The sequence below is a fragment of the Girardinichthys multiradiatus genome, chromosome 9 (assembly GCF_021462225.1).
Source record: "Girardinichthys multiradiatus isolate DD_20200921_A chromosome 9, DD_fGirMul_XY1, whole genome shotgun sequence".
NCBI lineage: Eukaryota > Metazoa > Chordata > Actinopteri > Cyprinodontiformes > Goodeidae > Girardinichthys > Girardinichthys multiradiatus.
The window spans coordinates 44,524,398-44,544,003 of NC_061802.1; the positions used below are offsets into that span (position 1 = coordinate 44,524,398).

General features: G+C 38.4%; 1 protein-coding gene across 2 annotated transcripts in view; it reads right to left on the minus strand.

The window, feature by feature from the left end:
• Positions 1-1,304: 1,304 nt before the first annotated feature.
• Positions 1,305-19,606, minus strand: part of si:ch211-51h4.2 — a 142,447-nt gene continuing 124,145 nt past the window's right edge. For both annotated transcript variants that reach the window (XM_047375732.1, XM_047375731.1), the window contains 6 exons: positions 13,449-13,491; positions 9,424-9,538; positions 9,139-9,241; positions 4,652-4,721; positions 4,461-4,564; positions 1,305-4,329 (listed from right to left, as the gene is read on the minus strand). In XM_047375732.1, the coding sequence (XP_047231688.1) occupies positions 4,119-4,329; positions 4,461-4,564; positions 4,652-4,721; positions 9,139-9,241; positions 9,424-9,538; positions 13,449-13,491 (646 nt within the window). In that variant the 3' untranslated portion in view covers positions 1,305-4,118. The remainder of the gene's footprint in view (positions 4,330-4,460; positions 4,565-4,651; positions 4,722-9,138; positions 9,242-9,423; positions 9,539-13,448; positions 13,492-19,606) is intronic.

Sequence of the window (19,606 nt, forward strand, 5' to 3'; positions counted from 1 at the left end):
TTGGGCTGGCCACTCCACAACCTTAGTGTTTTTTGTGTGGAACCAAGATGCTGCTCTTTACTTGTTTGAGCTTGATGTCTTGTAGAAACAACCATTCCAAGGGCCTCCCCTCGTTAGTATAAGGCAGCAGAGCCGATCTCTGCTAGTATTTCTACTTATTAAGACTGATCCATGATCCCTAGTATTTAATAGGCCCGACACCACAGAGAATCAGTCAAAAACATCATAATCCCAGAGGGAAATTAAATGCTGTAACTTGGAACTCCAAATGTTTCTGGAAAGTGATTTGTAAAACATCCCCATACCATGAAACCTCAGCCACCGTGCTTCATAGTGTACTGTGGCTTTAATTCAGTGTTGGGGGTCGGCAGTAGGTCCATGAAATGCAGCTTTATTTCTCTTAAGGCCAGCCAGTTTGTTCTTTGACAAACTAGAAGCTCTTTTTGCTCACGTTTTCATCAGTGGGACTTTGTGGATGCTTCGTACCCACAGCCTAGCTTCCCATAGGTATCTTCTAATTATTACAGTACTCACAGGTAACTGTAGACCTTATTGGACCACCTTGAAGCTTGTTGACATTTTGTTTATTCTTCAATGCATAGGAATGGTAGAGTTCTATTTCCTTTAGGGATTTTCTGGATTTGCTTGCAATTTACAGGACTGAGCTCATTTTAGCTGAACAGCAGCAATTCCTGCCCTTCTTTAGACGTTTTCTCCTCGTAGAAACTGTAAAGGACGCTGTTCTTTGGAGGAAGGTCTGGGGTGACCGATTTTACTCTAGTTTTCAGAGGAATGCACTATGCCTTGCATGTACATTTGCTGCCATCACCCGTTTGACCCCTTTTTTCTCACAGAATGAATGACCTCACTGACGAAACTCTACACTGCAGTTCGCTTGAACACACCTCTTAATTAATGATTCAATAACATGAAATCAGCAGCGTACATGTCAAAACTCTCCTAGTCTTCTAATACTCTATGACGCCTGCTGATTAATGATCTGCCATGTAGACATTTAAGTCCTACCATTAGCAGCAAATGATCTGCTTAGTGATCTTGAGCTATTATTTTGAACATAACTACAATCAGCTTTTAATGAGTTCAAAATTTGAACCAGACCCATTCCAGACAATGAAGGTGTTGAACGGTTCGGCCATCACTGCTAACAGGTGCTGAGCACACATTCAGGTGGAAACATCAGGAGTCAAAATCGCTTTATTTTGAAAGTGATAAAATGATCCAGAGAAGGTGGAACTAAATTAATGAGGAAACCTGCATAAGAGCAACAAGAAACAGACATGAAGTAAAGATGGACATTTAATTTATTCATCTGGTTATCAGTTCATGGTGGAGAACATATCGCATATTTTACAACATGGTTTACGAGTTGTTTCTGCTGATCAGTGATTTAATGGAGACGGACCTTGGGAAACATGTTGGTTTTATCAAAGAGGTCCAGCCAGTTTTAGCACCACCTGCTGGATGGGCAACAGTTTGATGCAGTCAGGTCACCACGCTTGGTTCAAGGAAATGGAACATCACATTATTAGTGGGGAAGAAGCTGGAGGTTCAGTGGAAGATTAAGAGACACATTTAGGTTCACAGCATGTGTTCTGGAACCAGTCCTGGAGGAACCTTAAGTCTGTATATGAGGGCTGGGATAATAGTTTCTGAATACTGAGGTTCTCCTCTGTACCTGGTCTTCCAAAACCCACTCGAGAACTGGAAAGTTCACTTTCTATGGGCCTCATTATTCTACAGCTTTAACTTCAAGGCTTATTTCCACTCCAAAGTTATAGTGTTGAAAAATGATTTCACTACATTTTGACTTAAAACAAACACGGGTATGTGAATAAATGCTGCATTCTATTTTGAAATTGTGCTTTTGCTTTCATTTTTCCAAACAACCAAAACGTACAGATAATATAGTGGAATGCAGCTCTAGGTTTGACACAGCTACTGGGGGCAGTAATGGTTCGATCATAAGGTGTACCTTGTCATGTTGCAGCCACAAACTAAAGGGTATTTTACTGTATGTGATGGACAGTCAAAGCAGAGCATAACTGTGAAGTGGAAAGAAAAAGGGTAAGGCAGCACTACAAACCTACCAAGACGTGGCCGGGTAATAATCGGGGAAGCAGCCAAGAGGAATGTGTTAATTATGGAGGAGCTGCAGAGATCAACAGCTCAGGTGGGAAAATCTTGCAGGACAACTATTAGTTGTGCGCTCCACAAATCTGGCCTTTCTGCGAGAGTGGGAGGAAGAGAAGTCTAATTTAAAGTTTTTAAATACAGGGGGACACAGCAGACATGGAAGAAGATGTTTCGATCAGATGAAAACAAAACCGATCTTAATTGTCTTTGTGAGATGGGAATCTAACACTGCACATCCAACTGGACACACCACCCCCAAGCCAAAACACGATAGTTACAACCTGCAATGATGTATGGAGGGCAGAGCAATCCTGGAGGAAAACCTGCTAGCTGAAAACAATGTGTTTCAGAGCGCAGCGGTGCACGCCTGTCATTAGAAATAAAGCTGGCTGCACTGAGAGGACAGAGAGAGACAAAGCTTAAACTGACTTATTCAAACTGTGAACACGCATGCGGTCAATATTAGCCTTGCTTGTTTATCTTTACATAACAGGAATTTCCGTATAGCCTAAGCAAATAAAATAATTACAGCAACATCATTATAATATAAACATTAGAAATCCCAGGCATCGATACAACCACCAGGGGCAATGCAAAACCACAATGATTACATGATCTCCGTCACCATGGCTGGTCTACATGAGAACCACTTTAGAGCTAGATCAGACCAGTCGTTTCATCACTGTGTGTGTATTAGCACTTTTTTAATCTCAATCAATTCAAATGAAAATCTTTATATTATCAATGATAGATGATGCCACACTAAAAAGGTATAAAGCTGTGACTAAAATGTCTGATGGACCTTAAACAGTACCCTGGAAAGTCAACATGGCCCAAAACTGACATTGAACAGAAGTTTTAGGTCAGTCCCTTTATCTGAATAAAGCTCAGTCATTCGTTATTTGCAGTCCTTGGAAAATATCTGTTAAAAATGCACATATACTGTATTACTCAACGTTTGGCAACAAGGTCAGGAGAAATCCTGCACCAGATAATTCCAGTTTGGTAAAGTCAGGAGCCATTTATAGTTAGCAGGACCTGGGGCCTTATGTACAAAGAGTGCCTACACTCAACAAAGTAGCAAACGGCACTTTCCATACTAAACATCAGATGTATCAATAATGAAGCGACCATGCTGGGAAACTGTTGATGGTCCGGAAACAATGACTGCACACAGCTGAGACATTCTGTCAACAATAATACCTCCACATGGATGCACTTACATGAGTTTTACTTGTGCACTATAGTACATGTGAAGCACAAATGCAACTAACCAACATTGCTGCGAGCAGGCCTAGTTCAAGTCATTCTGATGAACAACATGGTTGGAAACAGACTGAAAGCTGACATGGTATAGCTGTGACGGCCAGCAGTCTTTACTTCTACAAATGCTCTGACCCCACAGCATTGACAACTTCACAAATGCAGTTCCCCTCACTTATCTTATCTTGGACTTACGGCCCTCAGAGGCCAGCATGTCAAGCAAAATATTTCTTTGTGCCTCCAGCTCATTTAGGAATGTCTCCAACTCTTATTTCTTGACGTTTCTTTTCTTCCTGCAGCCACACAATTGTTGATTGTGGAGAAGTAGGGCATATTAACATCTATTTACATATTAAACCAGTCATGTGCTTTCAGATTCATATTGATCAGGATATATCAAAGAAATATGCATGGATTCGTGTGTTTACTCCATGACTCAGCAGAAAATCCATGCAAGCCTTTGTACACGAGGCCCTGGGTCATCCCACTGTAGCTAGAGTAGAAACAGGGAAAACAATCATGATGTTATTTTCCCATAGGCCATGCTAAATTCATAAGTAGATTAGTGAAAGTAAAGTGCGATGAAAATCAAACATTTATCAAAAATGCTAAATTGTTGCTTAAAATGCAATCAAAAACTTGTTAAAAGGGACTACAAGATCAAAGCACTTGATAAACTGCTCTGCCGTTCTGTTTGGAGATCAGAGAAAGGTGGAGAGATTTGCTCCTGTGAAGCTCCCAGTCACGTTGTATATGTGCAACTCCTGATCATGGCTGTAGTAAGGCAGGTAATGGGCCACATCTGCCAGAGTCTGCAGGACATCGTAGGTTACTGCAAACAGGAAGTATGTGGGCAGCAGCCAGGTAAGGCTGAACACGCAGTCACCCACTGGCAGAGGAACTGTGAGGTGCCTGAAGACCATCAGAGAGAGAGAGAGAGGGAGGGGTACTTGAATGCACCGCATGGAAACCTCACAGAGCTCTGTGTGAGCAAGCAAGAAATCTATTCAGCTTCAACTAAAGCTCACATCTCAGGTACTCACTGGAATCTGTCTTCTCTGGACTCCCTCAGCATGATGAAGACAAACAGTCCCACTTCAGTGTTGAGGGAAAATGAGACAACTTTGTCCAACATGACAACAAAACTCTGAAGTAGAAGGAACACAGATTATTTACAAAAATCCACATGGTGCTCATTACTGTGTGTGTGTGTGTGTATGTTTGTGTCATTTACCCTGGGATCACACACTGACACAATGAAAATGATCCCAAATCCAAGCAGAGAAAATCCAAGTTTGACTAAACTGAAAGACAAAAGAGAAAAAGTGACAATTAAATGACTTTCTTACAGTTTAAAATCCATATAGTTTGTGTTTCACTGTTCCAGCAAGCTGTCCAACATCTGTCTATATGACCGCTGCACCAAATCTGTGCAGAACCACCTTTTATCACAGTTATAGTGTCAGCTATTTTGGGATGTATATATCCCAGCATTACACATCACTTTGCAAAATAGCTCAAGCGTAGTCAGACTGGATTTAGCTCCATCCTGCTTCCCACCAACTCTGACCAGCTTCCATATTTCCTATCCCCAGTATCCCCACAGCATGTCACTAGAATCCTTTACAGGTCTGGTGTGTTCAGGTACAGTGATAGTTTTCTATCTGGCCACTTAAAACTTTTTCAGACACATTGAAGATGCTGTGTTTTGTTTCATCAGATTAGAGAAGCTCCTCCCACCTGTTTGCTGTGTCCGCTGCTTGGCTTGTGGTAAGACCGACTTCCTCTGGCATTCCTCTAATAATGGCTTTTGCTATTGGATGTATCAGATTTTATTTAAGGGTATCAGAGAAAATGGAATGAATACAAATGCTCACAGCCCTTTCCCACTTCTACTTCACAATTATGCACTACTTTGTGTTGTTCCATCACATAAAATCCAAATAAAATACACTGAAGCTTACAACATGGTAAAGTTCAAGGAGTAAGAATACTTTTGTACAGCTCTGTAAACTCAGTTTAATCTCAGGAGAAATTACAATTTACCGTCTAAACGTAAAGCTCTCATCATGGGTTGGCTCAGAACCTTTTAGATGATTAGTGCTGTTGGTTTGCATTTGACAGAGATGATAATACATAATTACACATCAATGTATTTTAACGCAAATGTAGCACATGACTAATGTCCAAAACTAATTTAACAACAATTATTTTAGTAATTATATAACCAGACAATCATTTTGATTCTCTCTGAAGAAGTAAACATTTTAGTAAATAAAACTTTATTTACAAAGCAGCTTTTAAGACATAGATCACAAAGTGATCTTCACAAAGAGAAGTAAAAACACTAAACATCAGTACACCCTGACACTAAATTACAAGCAGACTTAAAGCCTGGGTGTCTTGGAAACTGAGTAGTCTAGTAACATGGTTTCTCTGGATGGCATCACGCTGACTTCCAGAACCAGTGGGAGGAAGCTTTAAGCTATTTTTGTCCACAACAAGTTCTTTACCTCCCACATAAAAGAGTTTTACTAAACTGCTTTCTTTCATCTACATCATATTGCCTAAGTTAAACGTATGCTGTCACAGAGTGATGCAAAATAACTAATCCTTGATTGGTTTCCTCCAGGCTGGACTAATTACATTCTTTATTTTCAGGAAAGCAAAAAGAAAAAAATCTGGTGAAATTGTTTGACCAGGCCCCAAATGTTGAAGCAATAGTTAGGATGAAAAATGTTATCTCCAGTTTCAGTCTTTTTTCAATGCCCCCCTGTTAAACCCATAGTAGAGTCAAATAAAAAGCCCTAAATAATACAGCTCCATCAGACATCTAAATGTTCCATATGTTCCCAGCAGAACCTTTCACTCTCAGACTGCAAGTTTGCTGCTGGTTTCTAGAGGTTCTAAAAGTAGGAGGTAGATCTTATAGAGATCATCTCCTTTCCCATGGAGCCAGCTCCATGTTTTCCTCTTCAGTTCTTGAGTAATTTGCTTCAAACGCTCTTTACTGATAAAACTTATAGTTGGGGGTGCCTCTAGTTATGCTGGAGGTTTGAAACCAGTAAAGCGACAGAAAGCAGTTTCTCAGCTGTTGTTGATGTTAATGAAAATCATTATGGTTACAAAGTTTCTTTTTATTAGCAGGTACTTGTTGCCAACAGCATCAGTGTGTTGTCACTGTTCTCCCCATTCCAGCCAATCACAGCAGGATGTTTCTTCCTGTTAAAGGGGTGTGGTTTAACTCCACTGTTACCCCAGGCTTCATCAGGACCTGGCATTGCATTAGAACCTTTTTTCTACTTAGCATTTTATTATATTCTGTATGTGATTTAGATCTGAATTATATTTAGATCAAATTAGATCTGTTACTGAATAGAATATGTGCAAAATGAACTGATTTGGTTTCATCCTGTTTGTTTTTATTGAAAATCCCTGGAGCTGACTTGTTGATATCTGCTGCTGAGTTGGAATGACTGAGTTTTCCTGTTTTGGAACTTACATAAAGTATAGTTTTTGGTTAATCGTCCTTTTATACCCACTATTGACACCCTCACATGTCACTAATATCCAGTGGTTGCACTGATGTACAGAACACTGCTATTTGTACAGTTATGGACAGATCTTCAAAAGGTTTGTGTGTACAAAACCACACGCAAACCTAGTTGCATCCGCAAAGCTGATCTACAAACCAGGTGCTTATCGGACTGCATGTGTAAAATCAGCGGAAAGCGGTCGTAACATTTTTAGTGTGTTTGCCTTCATGAATATGCAAAACATATGATAATGACCCCTAAGTGCAAATATATGGGAGGAGGATATGCAAATGTAATCTCTTACCACCCACAACGGGATTTATCAAACCTGAAATAGATTGCGGTGCTGTGTTTGCATTTAGATTTAGCAAGTTTGAAATGTACTAACTGGGACACAAAATGTCTGCTGTCACTGTGGCCAGAAGGAGGCATAGATAAAATGACAGAAGACAGAGAAATTTGTCTGAACATGTGTCAATAGATTTGCATTGTCAAAAATAAAAATGATGAAAATAGATGAAAATAGAGGATTCTATATCTAACGTCTAACTTGGAGCCAAACACAAACAGAAGCCATGACAATTCTCATATGATAAAACTTCCAACAATTTTTTCTTGCCTCTGGATCATTCCAGTGCTCCATCGCAGTGAGATCATCTGCTGCTGAAGCACAAACCTGATCATAGCGAAGTGCACATAACTAACCAAGAGCACACAGCCTGTTTATTGTAATTGCTCGTCATGTAAAGGACCCACTGTGCTGAGATGTTGATAATATAATTAATAGGAAAGAAATAAAGACATCATTAAGGCAGATTCAATCCTACATCTGCAAACTGGATCACTAAAATCCCTTCTTAACAGGTGAAAAATCACCATTTTAGGGCAATCTATTCCATGAGGTGAAAAAGACCTTTAACCTTGTCACCAAACAAAACTCACTGCATTCTTGACAGTGACATCGTTGCAGAGCAGTTGGAGCTGGATCAGTTTGATTACGTTGTTTAAATGTGAACATATGCCAGGGGAGGGTTTATATAAGGAAACATTATTCTGTGTCACCAAAAACTATTTAAATAATCAAACAGGTTTTATATCGTTAAAATATTGGCAAAAAAAAAAAAATAATAATTCTGTAAAATCACTGGGAAATATTTTATTTTTATGTATATAAATGTTGGATTTAAATTCTTTACAGGACAGTTATGTGACGCTGTTTTAAAATTAGCAAAGCTATAACATACAGATTGCCACCTCCTACAACAATCTATTTTTATGTTGCTAATATTACGTCCAGGCTTTAATATTGTGGCTGTTTATGATAAACTCTGAACTCTTCAAACATATACTTTCAAAAAAAAAGAACACGTGAGTCTCCAAAAACAGACATGTTTGTCTTGTTATTGTAAATATTGATTGGCCAATTTGTTGCGAGTTACGTCGAGCAACACAGTTAACAAGCTGTGGGCACTCTTATGGTGTTGTCAGCCTAGAGGTAGCACTGACCAGCTGCCCCCATTGCGCTACGATGGTGAAGGATGTGCTATTCTGGACGCACCTCTGCCCTCCTGCGCAATAGTCTGTAATCCAATGTTTTTATTAAAGGTGAAGCAGAGTGTAGTCATTGGCTCAGTGGGTCCGTCTAGACCACAAAAATAAAGCATCTGCTCGCAACTTCAAACTCAGCCTTCTGCATGCGCAATTACGCACTCAGAAGCACCCTGAGCAAATGAGCAGAGGGGAAATAATCTCGTCAGGATAGAGGCTGAGATAACAAACCTGCTGCTGTTAATAGCGATGACAAAAGTTAAGTATTTGTAACAGTCCAGAAAAGCAGGAGCAGAACGGAACAGAAACGGATCTTTGAAGATCAGGCCCTCAGTCTTTACCTCTGAGTGTTTCCGTCACCCAGTCAGAAATGTACAGGTAATCAAAAACAAAGTGGATATTTTGATTTTGCTGCACTTAATAAATAAATACAACTATTCCAAAATACTCACTGAATCCATGAATCACTGCAACTACCTCGTGCATGACATAACAGTGGCTGTTTTTCACGATAAAGATAATTATTACTGTTTGACTTTTCTGAGGTTCCTTTGTGCTCCCTTAGATTGAGCATGAACTCTCAGCTACATTTATCAGCACCACAAGCCAAACCCTTTGTTTTATTGGCCAGGGTTACCTTCTTGCTGAGCAATTGTTATGCTTGTTTGGTGAGTTTCTCTCCCAGGCTTTAGAGAGCCACTCCAGTCGGCTGCTCCACAGATAGCTGACCAGACCATCAACTGGAAGGAAGAAAACAACCTGTCAGTACAAAACCTTACAAAACATTCTTAAATCTTTGTTTTTATCAAACTCAGAGTAAAACTAACTGTTACAGAGTCAGTAAACTGCTGTATCTCCTGACAGCGGAAACCTTTGTAACCTCTGTTTAAAATCCCAAATGGATGAGGGAAGTTGAACTTACTGGTGTGTTTCATAGCAGATCCCATCACCAGGAAGGACACAGTGACGCTGATGGCGATAAACACCTGAATCAACTCGGCCACCCAGGAATAGGCCCTGTAACGTTCAATAATGATCTACAAGGGGGGTGGAGGTGATGATGATGGTGGATGTTAAAAATGACAATGAATTCCCAACAAGGAAAAAAAAAGAAGTACATGTTGGATTTCTGAACTCCCAGATAGAAAAGTCACAGCTTGCTTAGTTTAAGAAGCACTGTAAAAAAAATCCACCTTTGACAAAGTCAGAATTACTAATTTTTTCATTGATGTCAGACACCAACACCTAGTCTCATAACTCTGAAGTCCTGTTCTGGAGTTTAAACCTTCAGAAGTTAAAATACAAACATCCATTTTACAGTGACTTGCAAACTATTCATACCAGTTCCAAATGTTCACACTTTGTAATATTACAATAACATATTTCAATGTGTTTTAGTGGGATTCATTTAAAAGTCTTCAGTCTTCAGCTTTTTGTTTGTATGTTAAATGTTAAAATCTATGCATTGTTTAATAATTCATCACTTTGGGTTGTTCTATCACCTAAAATCCCAATAACATTTTCAGGCTATGGGTATCTTTGCAAGGCACTGTAAGACTTCTATAACTGTTTACTGTATTTCAGTGCAGTGAACTCTACATGAGGATGCACTGCAGAGAGAATAAATACAGATTATTGACTCATCCCCTTTCAGGCTGTATGACCTGGAACTGGGAATAAATGAGTTTGCCAGCCCCTGCAGCTCAGCACAGCATGCTTTCATTAGCACCACAGGTGGCTGTTTACAGGACAGGAGCATTATTTTCTGGCTAATTGAATCCAAACACAGGTGGATCACATTTTTGCTACAGTTGACTTCATCATTTATTATAATCTGGTTCTGCATGAGCTGCTCAGAGTACCCACTGGCCGCACAAAGGCTTTACAGCTTTTCATGTAATTCATTTTTGTTTGTCAGGCAGAACACAGGAAACAAACACTACATGTGAAACGGCAAATATTTTATGTAACTCCAAGAGGAAAACAAGTGTAGAGTAAGAGTATAGAAAACTAATAACTTACCATTACTTTTAGTAGTGTATCTAATTTGTTATGTTCAATGCTGAAGAAGTTTTTAATTGTATATGAAATAACAGAACCCCTCTGTCTGTTTCAGTATTAACTTTTGGAGTGATCCAGAGTGGATCAAGCCTGTTATGGTAAGGATACCTTACATCCCCCAAAGACTTGGAGATAATTTCTTTTATTCAAAATTGATAAATTGTTTTATTCCTTTTTGAGAGATGCTTTTGTCATTTCCAAACACAGCCAAAACTCTTAGGTTAAAATAAAACTAAGTCTAAATCTACCAGGGAAATGGCTCACAGTTCATCTGCTTAGCTGTCTTTCTCTCCTAGATGAAGCCACTAAAGAAGCAACAACCATTAATGTTTTACTTTCCTTTCCCATAAAAAATACTACTGGATCAGTGTTTTGTGTCCTTTTTCTGTCTCTGCTCTGTTCTCCCAAACAGACCGACACCCAGTCGGTCATGGCAGATGGCTGCTCATACTGAGCCTGGTTCTGGTTCTGCAAGAGGTTTCTTTTTGTTAAAAGGGAGTTTTTCTCTCCACTGTCGGTACATGCATGCTCAGTATGAGGAATTGCTGCAATGCCAGTGACTGTCCACTGTCTCTACATGCTCATCCAGGAGGAGTAAATGGTGCAAGTCACTGACTGGATGCAATCTGCTGAGTTTCCTTAGATAGAAAACATTTTAACCAATCTGAATAATAAACTGAATTTGACTTCATTGTTTGGTAGTTGTGATTAATTGGAATGTATGAACCTGACTTGAAATCTGTATTATTTGATTGAACTGACTTTGTAAAGTGCCTTGAGATGACATGTGTTGTGAATTGGCAATAAATAAATAAAACAGAATTGAAATAAACTGAATGAATAATGTTGGGTTAAACTCTAAAGTTTGGGACACACTACATGATATTTGCATGCATTTTACCCACAATTCACAGTCGGGCAAAGTCTGCATCCGTCTGGGCTAATTGAGGTCGGTCAACAGGGAGAGTCAGAACAAAAGTCTGTTAGTGTGAGATGGGGAGAAGACTGGACTCTGTGAGTGTGAGGGGAAACGGCCCCACCCAACCACATTCGCAGTCAAACAAACATGTTTGAATTCTTTACCAATGGATCTGGATGTAGTTGGATCATGTGAACTGATCACCAACTGCAAATGTGTGTTGTTTGATAGTCAATGAAGAACAAAGAGAGGGACATCACAACGGCTACGAGCTGACTTTGCTGGTGAGGCTTTGTGGAAGGCTCAGACACTTTCATAGGAAACCACTGGTCTTCTTTTCCAGGGACTTAAATGTTGTCAGTGGGGCTTTATAGACCAGCAGAGGCCACAGAGAGGATGGCATGATGGTAGATCCAGGCTTTAAATCTACTCGGCAGGCAGGCCAGATTCATTGACCTTTGTAAGTCAATCTCGTTACTGAACTTCTGAACTGTGACCAAATGTTTCAGGCAAAAGACTGGTTGGTCTTTAATGGACGGAATGACAATTACAGAGATTGCAAACCGAAATCTGTTGATCACTTTCCCTTCCTTTAGCACCATAGATCTTGATTTAGAGGGCTTGGAACTTATCCTTGCCCAGGTGATGAGGCTCTTGAGTTCTCTCATAATCCACCTGCACCATGGAAAGGATGTTCTTGTGATGGCATGGTAGTCCATAAAAGCTCTAATCAGGACCTGTCGCGTACTGGTCTTGGTTAAGGGCCCTCTGCACTTGACCACCATGTTCATATCAACGGTCAAAAGAATCACAGAGATGCTACACTCTGTTTTATTCTTTTTCTGAGATGACAGAGATGACAGTCAGATATGACTCCCCCCAGAAGTGACCCTCATCTTGACATTATTATAATAATCTTGGATCAGATTCTTTACCCTAATGGGAACATTGTGGAGGTGTAGTGCAAGCTTAACTAGTTAGTGTGGTATGGACACATTATGATTCGCCAGGTCCAACCACAAAATGTCCAAAAAAACTATTTGCAATGTTCTAAGTGTTCCTGTCCCTTTTTTCAAGGGAACTTAAATCTTCAGTATCAGGCAATTATCTATTATTACAATGTGTTTTGGACTGTGAAAAACAGATTTTCAAAGGCAAACTCGAAAAAACACATGCTAAATCCTGTGTGTGCAGATAAGACAGTCAAAACAGGAAACAGTTAACATACTTTTATATGTCTAGTGATACTGGCTTGGAAAGGGCATTAAATACATTAGCTACATGTATTCCCAAACCACTTTTGATGTATTTTTGGGATGATGGTTGTGTTAAACAGTTCTGTTCAATCATCAACCATCTGACCCAAACTGCTACCCTTAGATTACAGGTAATTGTTAATTATATTCAGAACAACTCAGGAACCATAAAGGCTGAAGCCAGTCCTCAACTGGATCTGCTGGCACACCAGTTTTACTGTCCACAGTAAGGCCAGTCTTACATCACCATTATCTAGAGGGTTCCCAGCGAAAAAAGGAGTCAGTGTTCCAAATTCGACACCATATAGTTCAACTGTAATGTGCAGCTGCCCAAATGGACAAAACAAATGTCTTAAGTAGAAAGGTTTTATCATCATAGAAGACAGAGACAGAGCTGTGTTGCTGAACCTAGCAACACTGTACCTATTTCCAAGCAAAGTGGTGGTGGCATCATGCTAAGGATCTGTTTTCAGTGGCACTTTTTCATTTAAACTGAGCCAATGAAGCACTTCAGCTGAAGAGCTGGAAACAAGCTGCCAACATGATGTCAGTAATTTCACAGCTCTAGCTGTCATCAGCACAGTGATGACTGGGATATTTATGAGCTCTAAAGGTGTCAGGATTAAAACCGTCAGATGAACTTGAACTACTTTTTAAGAGGTTTTCTCATTTTTTACATACAATCATGCAGGAAGGAGTTTGAAGTCTTACCTTTGTAAGTGGAATGGTTGCTATCTCTCCAGCTTTTTCAGATCTAAGGGGAGCAAACATAGAAAGGAAGACTTAGTTCTACTGAAGGGTCCATATGCATGTCTCACATCAATACATTTATCCATGCTCATCTTTCATGTTGTGTTGTTGTGATTATTAATATATTATTTAATATTAATACTTTAATATTTTATTAAATAATATTTCGGTCTGTTAAGGGTTGTCCTGTGAATACCAGCCCAATAAGGCGATGGTATTAGGACAAAATAGAAAGGGATGAGCCAAGCGCTGGCATTATTGAACAGCATAAACTCTGCACACACACAATGAATTCACACAATTTCTTAAAATACAAGAATTTATTAACAAAAATAAGTCAACTCAAAGTCAAACATATTTCAATCAACAAACTCTTTACTATGCTAAAACAGCCCAAACAAACATCTAAGCAAAATTAAAGAATAACGAAGACTAATGGGCTATGTACAATATCAACAAGTTGATTAAAGATGGTTGAAACCATGACCAAAAGAGTGATGCAACATTACCATGCAATGTTTATGTTTGAGAACCAAGGATTATCTTGAAGAATCTGGAAATGAAGTTAAGTCAGTCTTGTAACTAACTTAGGCAATAATTGGTATACCTTCGAACAACCATTCACAATGCAACATCAGATAAAATATTATTTTGATAAAACATCTTAAAGAATGATCTGCTGAATAAGCATTAGCGGTTGGAGCTAACAAAAGAAGCTTATAGCTGGTCACCAGAATCAAACACATACTTTTAAAATATGACAAATAAAAGGGTTGAAATGCATAAGCGTTGACGGTGCGTTATTGCCGGTCTGTTTAGAAACCACCCTTTTAATAAAGTTTGTCTAAACTTTAAAAACAAATCAACACAGAACACATCCTTGGCTAATTGCTAGTCTGCTAGCACTTACTGGAGCTGAGTTTCTCAACACAAACAAAAACAAACGTCATTAAATGAACATTATTTATTTAGATTATTTAACTCTAATCTACCCTCCCAAACACTATCTCTTACATGAACCATGTTGGGGAGAACCTGTACAGGTACCTGCCAGCAAGCACAAAAAAACTAAAAGACAGTTATTATCCACAAGCCGTCAGACTGTGAACAATAATACTGTGCCAAACAACATTTGTGACACTTCATTATCTTAATGCTGCTGCAAATGTGTACTTTTTTTATTGTATGCCATTAGTACTTTTGTTTTTATAGTGAGTTGAATGTTTCTTCTTATCCCAAGCATTTCATTGCACTGTTGAATGTGTGTTAACCTGCATATGAGAAGTAAACCAAATTAAAGTAAACCACAAATTAATTAAGAACTGCCATTATTTTATTTAGGATCATCAAAATAATTATTTTACATGACCAATATTGTACATCTGAGCTTTGAACTTTCATCTAAAGGGACTGCTTTTCTCCACATCATTTCAAAATGTTCTCCATGTACCTGCCTAATCAAAATAACCTCTTGTTCCACACAGGTGGCATTGCAAGATCTCTAAAATATGAGAAGTATGTTCATAAATGTTCTCTTTGTCAATAACTGCTAAAGTTAAATGTTTTTTATCTTGTTTCGCACATTTAGAAATCCAGAAAGCTTTAAAATAAGCTTTCTTGCTCACTTTAAATATTAATGTGTTTTGAATGTGAAGTTGTAATAATTACATGCGAAGAATGTTTCAGCGTAAAAATCAGCCCCAGTTATTAAATACCGTTCTGATGTAATAAACTGTTGACATTTTTGATGTTTCAACCTGAAGAATGTGGCTTAGAGAAATGATAATCCATTTTTTTATTGGCTCTTAATGTGACTAAGCTCCCATGATATCCCAGATCTGCTTCTGATAGGATGTTAGACCCCTCATGATGACTCCTCCCACGTAATGAAGTTAACTTTGTGAGTTGAGTTCAGGGAGATTCAGTAAGATGGAACCTTAGAACACATCCATAAGCATTGCTTGACAGATTCAGAATCAATCAACCTGTCAAGGTTCGGCTGTAATAAATGTTTTGGTTTGTATCACACGCTTTGACACATTTGTTTCATTTTATGTAAAGTTCTTTAGGATTTTTATTTTGCATTTTCTTCATGCCTTGGATGTGTGCTCCATGCACCTCAGTAACATTTTAAAAGCCTCCTTTTTCTCCTTGACCAACTTGGCTCTGAATTCAAAATATGGAACCACCATGACATCCAAACGACCTTTTACTGAACCTACAGCCTGCCAGTCAGAGTGACCTTCTGGTCAAAACAACAGCTATTTGTGCCGGGGTCTGTGCCCAAGCTGACAGATGGACCTAAGCAGAAGTCCATTTGGGTCAGTGACTTTTAATTTCATACCAGTTAGATGCTCCATTCTTTCTTCAGTGGCAGGTCTGGTGCTGAAAGCTGACAGGTCCAGGTGGTCCTGAAACTTTGAAACGATTCTTCCTTTTTGTTCCATCCTATAGTGTCTCCTGCAATACTGATAAACTCCTGATGTTAGATCGTTAATAAAATGTTAAATTTTCTACTAATAAACCTCTCTCTTTAGAAGTAGTTTGCAGACAGTGTAGTACCTTTGTTTTTAAATTTTGCTCAATTAACTCAGTAAAGAGTAGATCTGACTTTGATTAATAATGTAATACTAATCAGTATAATAATGTAATATTGTTTTCAATGATTCCCAGTTCCTGTATCCTGATTTTATGTTTTATAATCATGAATTAAAGTGTAATTGTTTGTGTTGATCCAATGACAAATCCTTATCCTGAAAAATACAGAAATCGCCTTCCTTCTTTTATATGTGGTAGAGGTTGCTCAATGAAAATAGGAAGAACTCTTCCTTGAGATTGTTTTTTTGATAGATTGTGACACTGATCAGTTAATAAACATTAATAATAGTTTAGTATAGCATTGACACACTACAACAGAAAACCCCTAAAACATGAATGAGTATCTGCTTTTGTTCCTTTTTGTGTTTTATCTGTTTAAGTTTAGCCACATATCTGTTGTAAATCTGAGAGAAACAGTCTGTTGTAAATTATTAGTTGTACAATGAAGTAACAAAAATAATTTTGCTTTTTTAGTAACTGCAGTCCAAAGACATTTCCAAGAATCTCTGTGCAAATTCATCTATTTTAGCTTTCAGAGGCCACTTTTCTGTCTTTCGATCTTTTGCTTTAGGGTGTTGTGTGTGGTCTTTGTTTTTGGGTTGTTTTGTTGTCATTAAGGTTGTTCCTTACTCAGGTAATTTCAATGTATTAAGGTTTGAAGGGGACATATCATGCTTTTAAATCCTTCCTTTTCTCACTTAAATCATTCAGTTGTGGTCTATATAAAGTGGAACTTCAATGTTATGGTTTGAACTCCCTGTTATTCTAGCTCCACAGGTTCCTCTTTTACCCTGTTCTCTGGTGCGTCTGAGAGCAACTCATTTTGGTGCTGTCTCTTTAAATGCTACAGAGGCACTTCACACCCTGCCCCCCTGCAGGTCAAAGAGCACTGTACTTTAACCCGTTCGGCTATTTATATAGTTTAATAACAATTATCTAGCGCCGCAGAAACAAGACAAAAATGGCAAAAACAATGCAAAACTGTTTATGTATTAATATTATTCAAAACTGCCTGCAAGCAGCACACAGCACTAACATGAGCAGAAGGAATGATGCTGCTGCTATCAAAACAATGGCCAGGATGTCATATCAACACACAATAAATTCATGTCTAAAATAAGGTTTGTTGTCATTTTAGCGTTATTTTCAACTTACCGATTTGCTGTGTCCTTGGTTTCCATAGACAGAAGGAACTGATCCCTTAATCAGATGAAGTTATTCAGCAAATCCTTCTTGATAGTGGAATAAGGGGAAATAGGAGTTGCCCCACTGATGTGGGGACGTTTCCATGAAAAATAAAATGTATCCAGGCACTTTGAAGAGGTTCTGATGCTGGGGCACAGTGTAATAAATTGTGTCGGTTGATACACCCAACAACCATACTTGAGTTTAGACTACAAAATCACTGTGAGAAATAAAAATGGTGGATACGTGAAATTGATCAGCTGTAAGTTCATGACCTCTTTTAGCTGTTCTGTAGCATATACTGTGCTGTAACAGTTGAAAAGATATAACAGATGATAGAGAAAACTGAATGGACTGAAAGAAACAACCCAAAACAAATATAAAGATATCTCCGCAACAATAGTAGAGTTTAAAATCAACTTCTTGGCACTCCTACAGACTACAAGTACACAACAAAATGTATTTAAAGGCTAAACAAAACTTTTGTGTGCCCTCCTCTTTGTATATTGGTTTATATTGTCATTCTAGTATTAGTCTTTATTTTTTGGTTCAGATTGATCCTTTTATGTTCTTCAGTTCCCTTTGTGTTAATTTCTGTGTTTATTAGTCACCTTCTCTTGGTTTCCCTACTCAGGGTCTTCCCCAGCAGCACTGCATTCTCCTGATTAGTCACATGTGGTTCTCATGTCATTCATCCACGTTCCCAGTAGTTAAAAACCTGTAAGTTTCTTTATCTCCTCACCAGATTATTTTGTTCTTTTTTTGTCTGGAGCACTCTGAGTTTCTTGTGCTTCAGGTGCTTTGTTGTCTCCTGTCAGTTATTTCCTCAGTTCTATCGTGCCAGTTACTTTGTTTAAGTCCTCAGCAGTCATGACTTTATGGGATTCTCCAAAATAAAATTGATTCCATTAAAAAGAAAATCTTTGACATACTCCCGAAGATGATTACTTCATCCTCAGCAAGTGAGACAACATTTGAAGTAACTGTAGAACCTGATCTGTTTGGACTGTTTTGATCCTGTGGAGCTTCCTGAGTTATCAGAAATATTAGCTTCATCTAAACCTTCAACTTGTATGTCAGACCCAATCCCAACCAAATTATTTAAGGAAGTGTTCCCTCTGATTACCAGCCCCATTTTAGATATGATTAACTTATCCTTAGTAAATGGATATGTACCACAAGCTTTTAAGGTAGCTGTAATTAAACCTTTGCTTAAGAAACCTTCGCTTGATCAAGATGACTTAATAAATTACAGACCTATATCCAATCTTCCATTCTTATCTAAAATTCTTGAGAAAATAGTTGCTAATCAAATGTGTGAGCATTTACACAGAAATGACCTGTTTGAAGAGTTTCAGTCAGGTTTCAGAGCTCATCATAGCACTGAAACAGCTCTGCTGAAAGTCACTAATGATATTCTTATGGCCTCAGATAATGGAGTTGTGTCTGTACTTGTCCTGTTAGATCTCAGTGCTAAATCTGATAGTCGATCACAAAATTATCTTAGAAAGGCTAGAACATGCTGTAGGGATCAGGGGAACAGCGCTAGGCTAGTTTAAATCGTATTTGTCTGACAGATTCCAGTTTGTTCATTTAAATGATAAATCATCTTTAAACTCCAGGGTTAATTGTGGAGTACCACAGGGTTCAGTACTTGGGCCAATTTTCTTTACTATATATATGCTTCCAATAGGTAAAATTATCAGGCAGCATAGGATAAATTTTCACTGTTACGCTGATGACACTCAGCTTTACTTATCCATAAATCCTGATGAGCCCAACCAGTTAGATAGACTACAAGCATGTCTTGAAGACATGAAAACTTGGATGACTTTAAATTTTCTGCTTCTAAATTCAGACAAGACAGAAGTTGTCGTCTTTGGACCAGAATCTTTGAAAAAGAAACTGCTTAGTCAATCACTTAACCTGGATGGCATTAAATTGACCTCCGATAATAAAGTAAAAACCTTGGTGTTATTTTTGACCAGGACATGTCATTTAAATCCCATATTAAACAGGTTTCTAGGATTTCCTTCTTTCACCTCCGGAACATTGCCAAAATTAGAAACATCCTATCCAGGAGTGACACTGAAAAACTAGTTCATGCATTTGTTACTTCAAGGTTGGACTATTGTAATTCTTTACTATCAGGATGTCCACAAAATGCAGTTAAAAGCCTTCAGCTGATCCAAAATGCTGCAGCAAGAGATCTGATAAAAATTAAAAAAGAGAGCATATTTCTCCTATTTCAGTTTCCCTTCACTGGCTCCCTGTTGAATCCAGAATAGAATTTAAAATTCTCCTCCTCACATATAAAGCCCTTAATGATCTAGCTC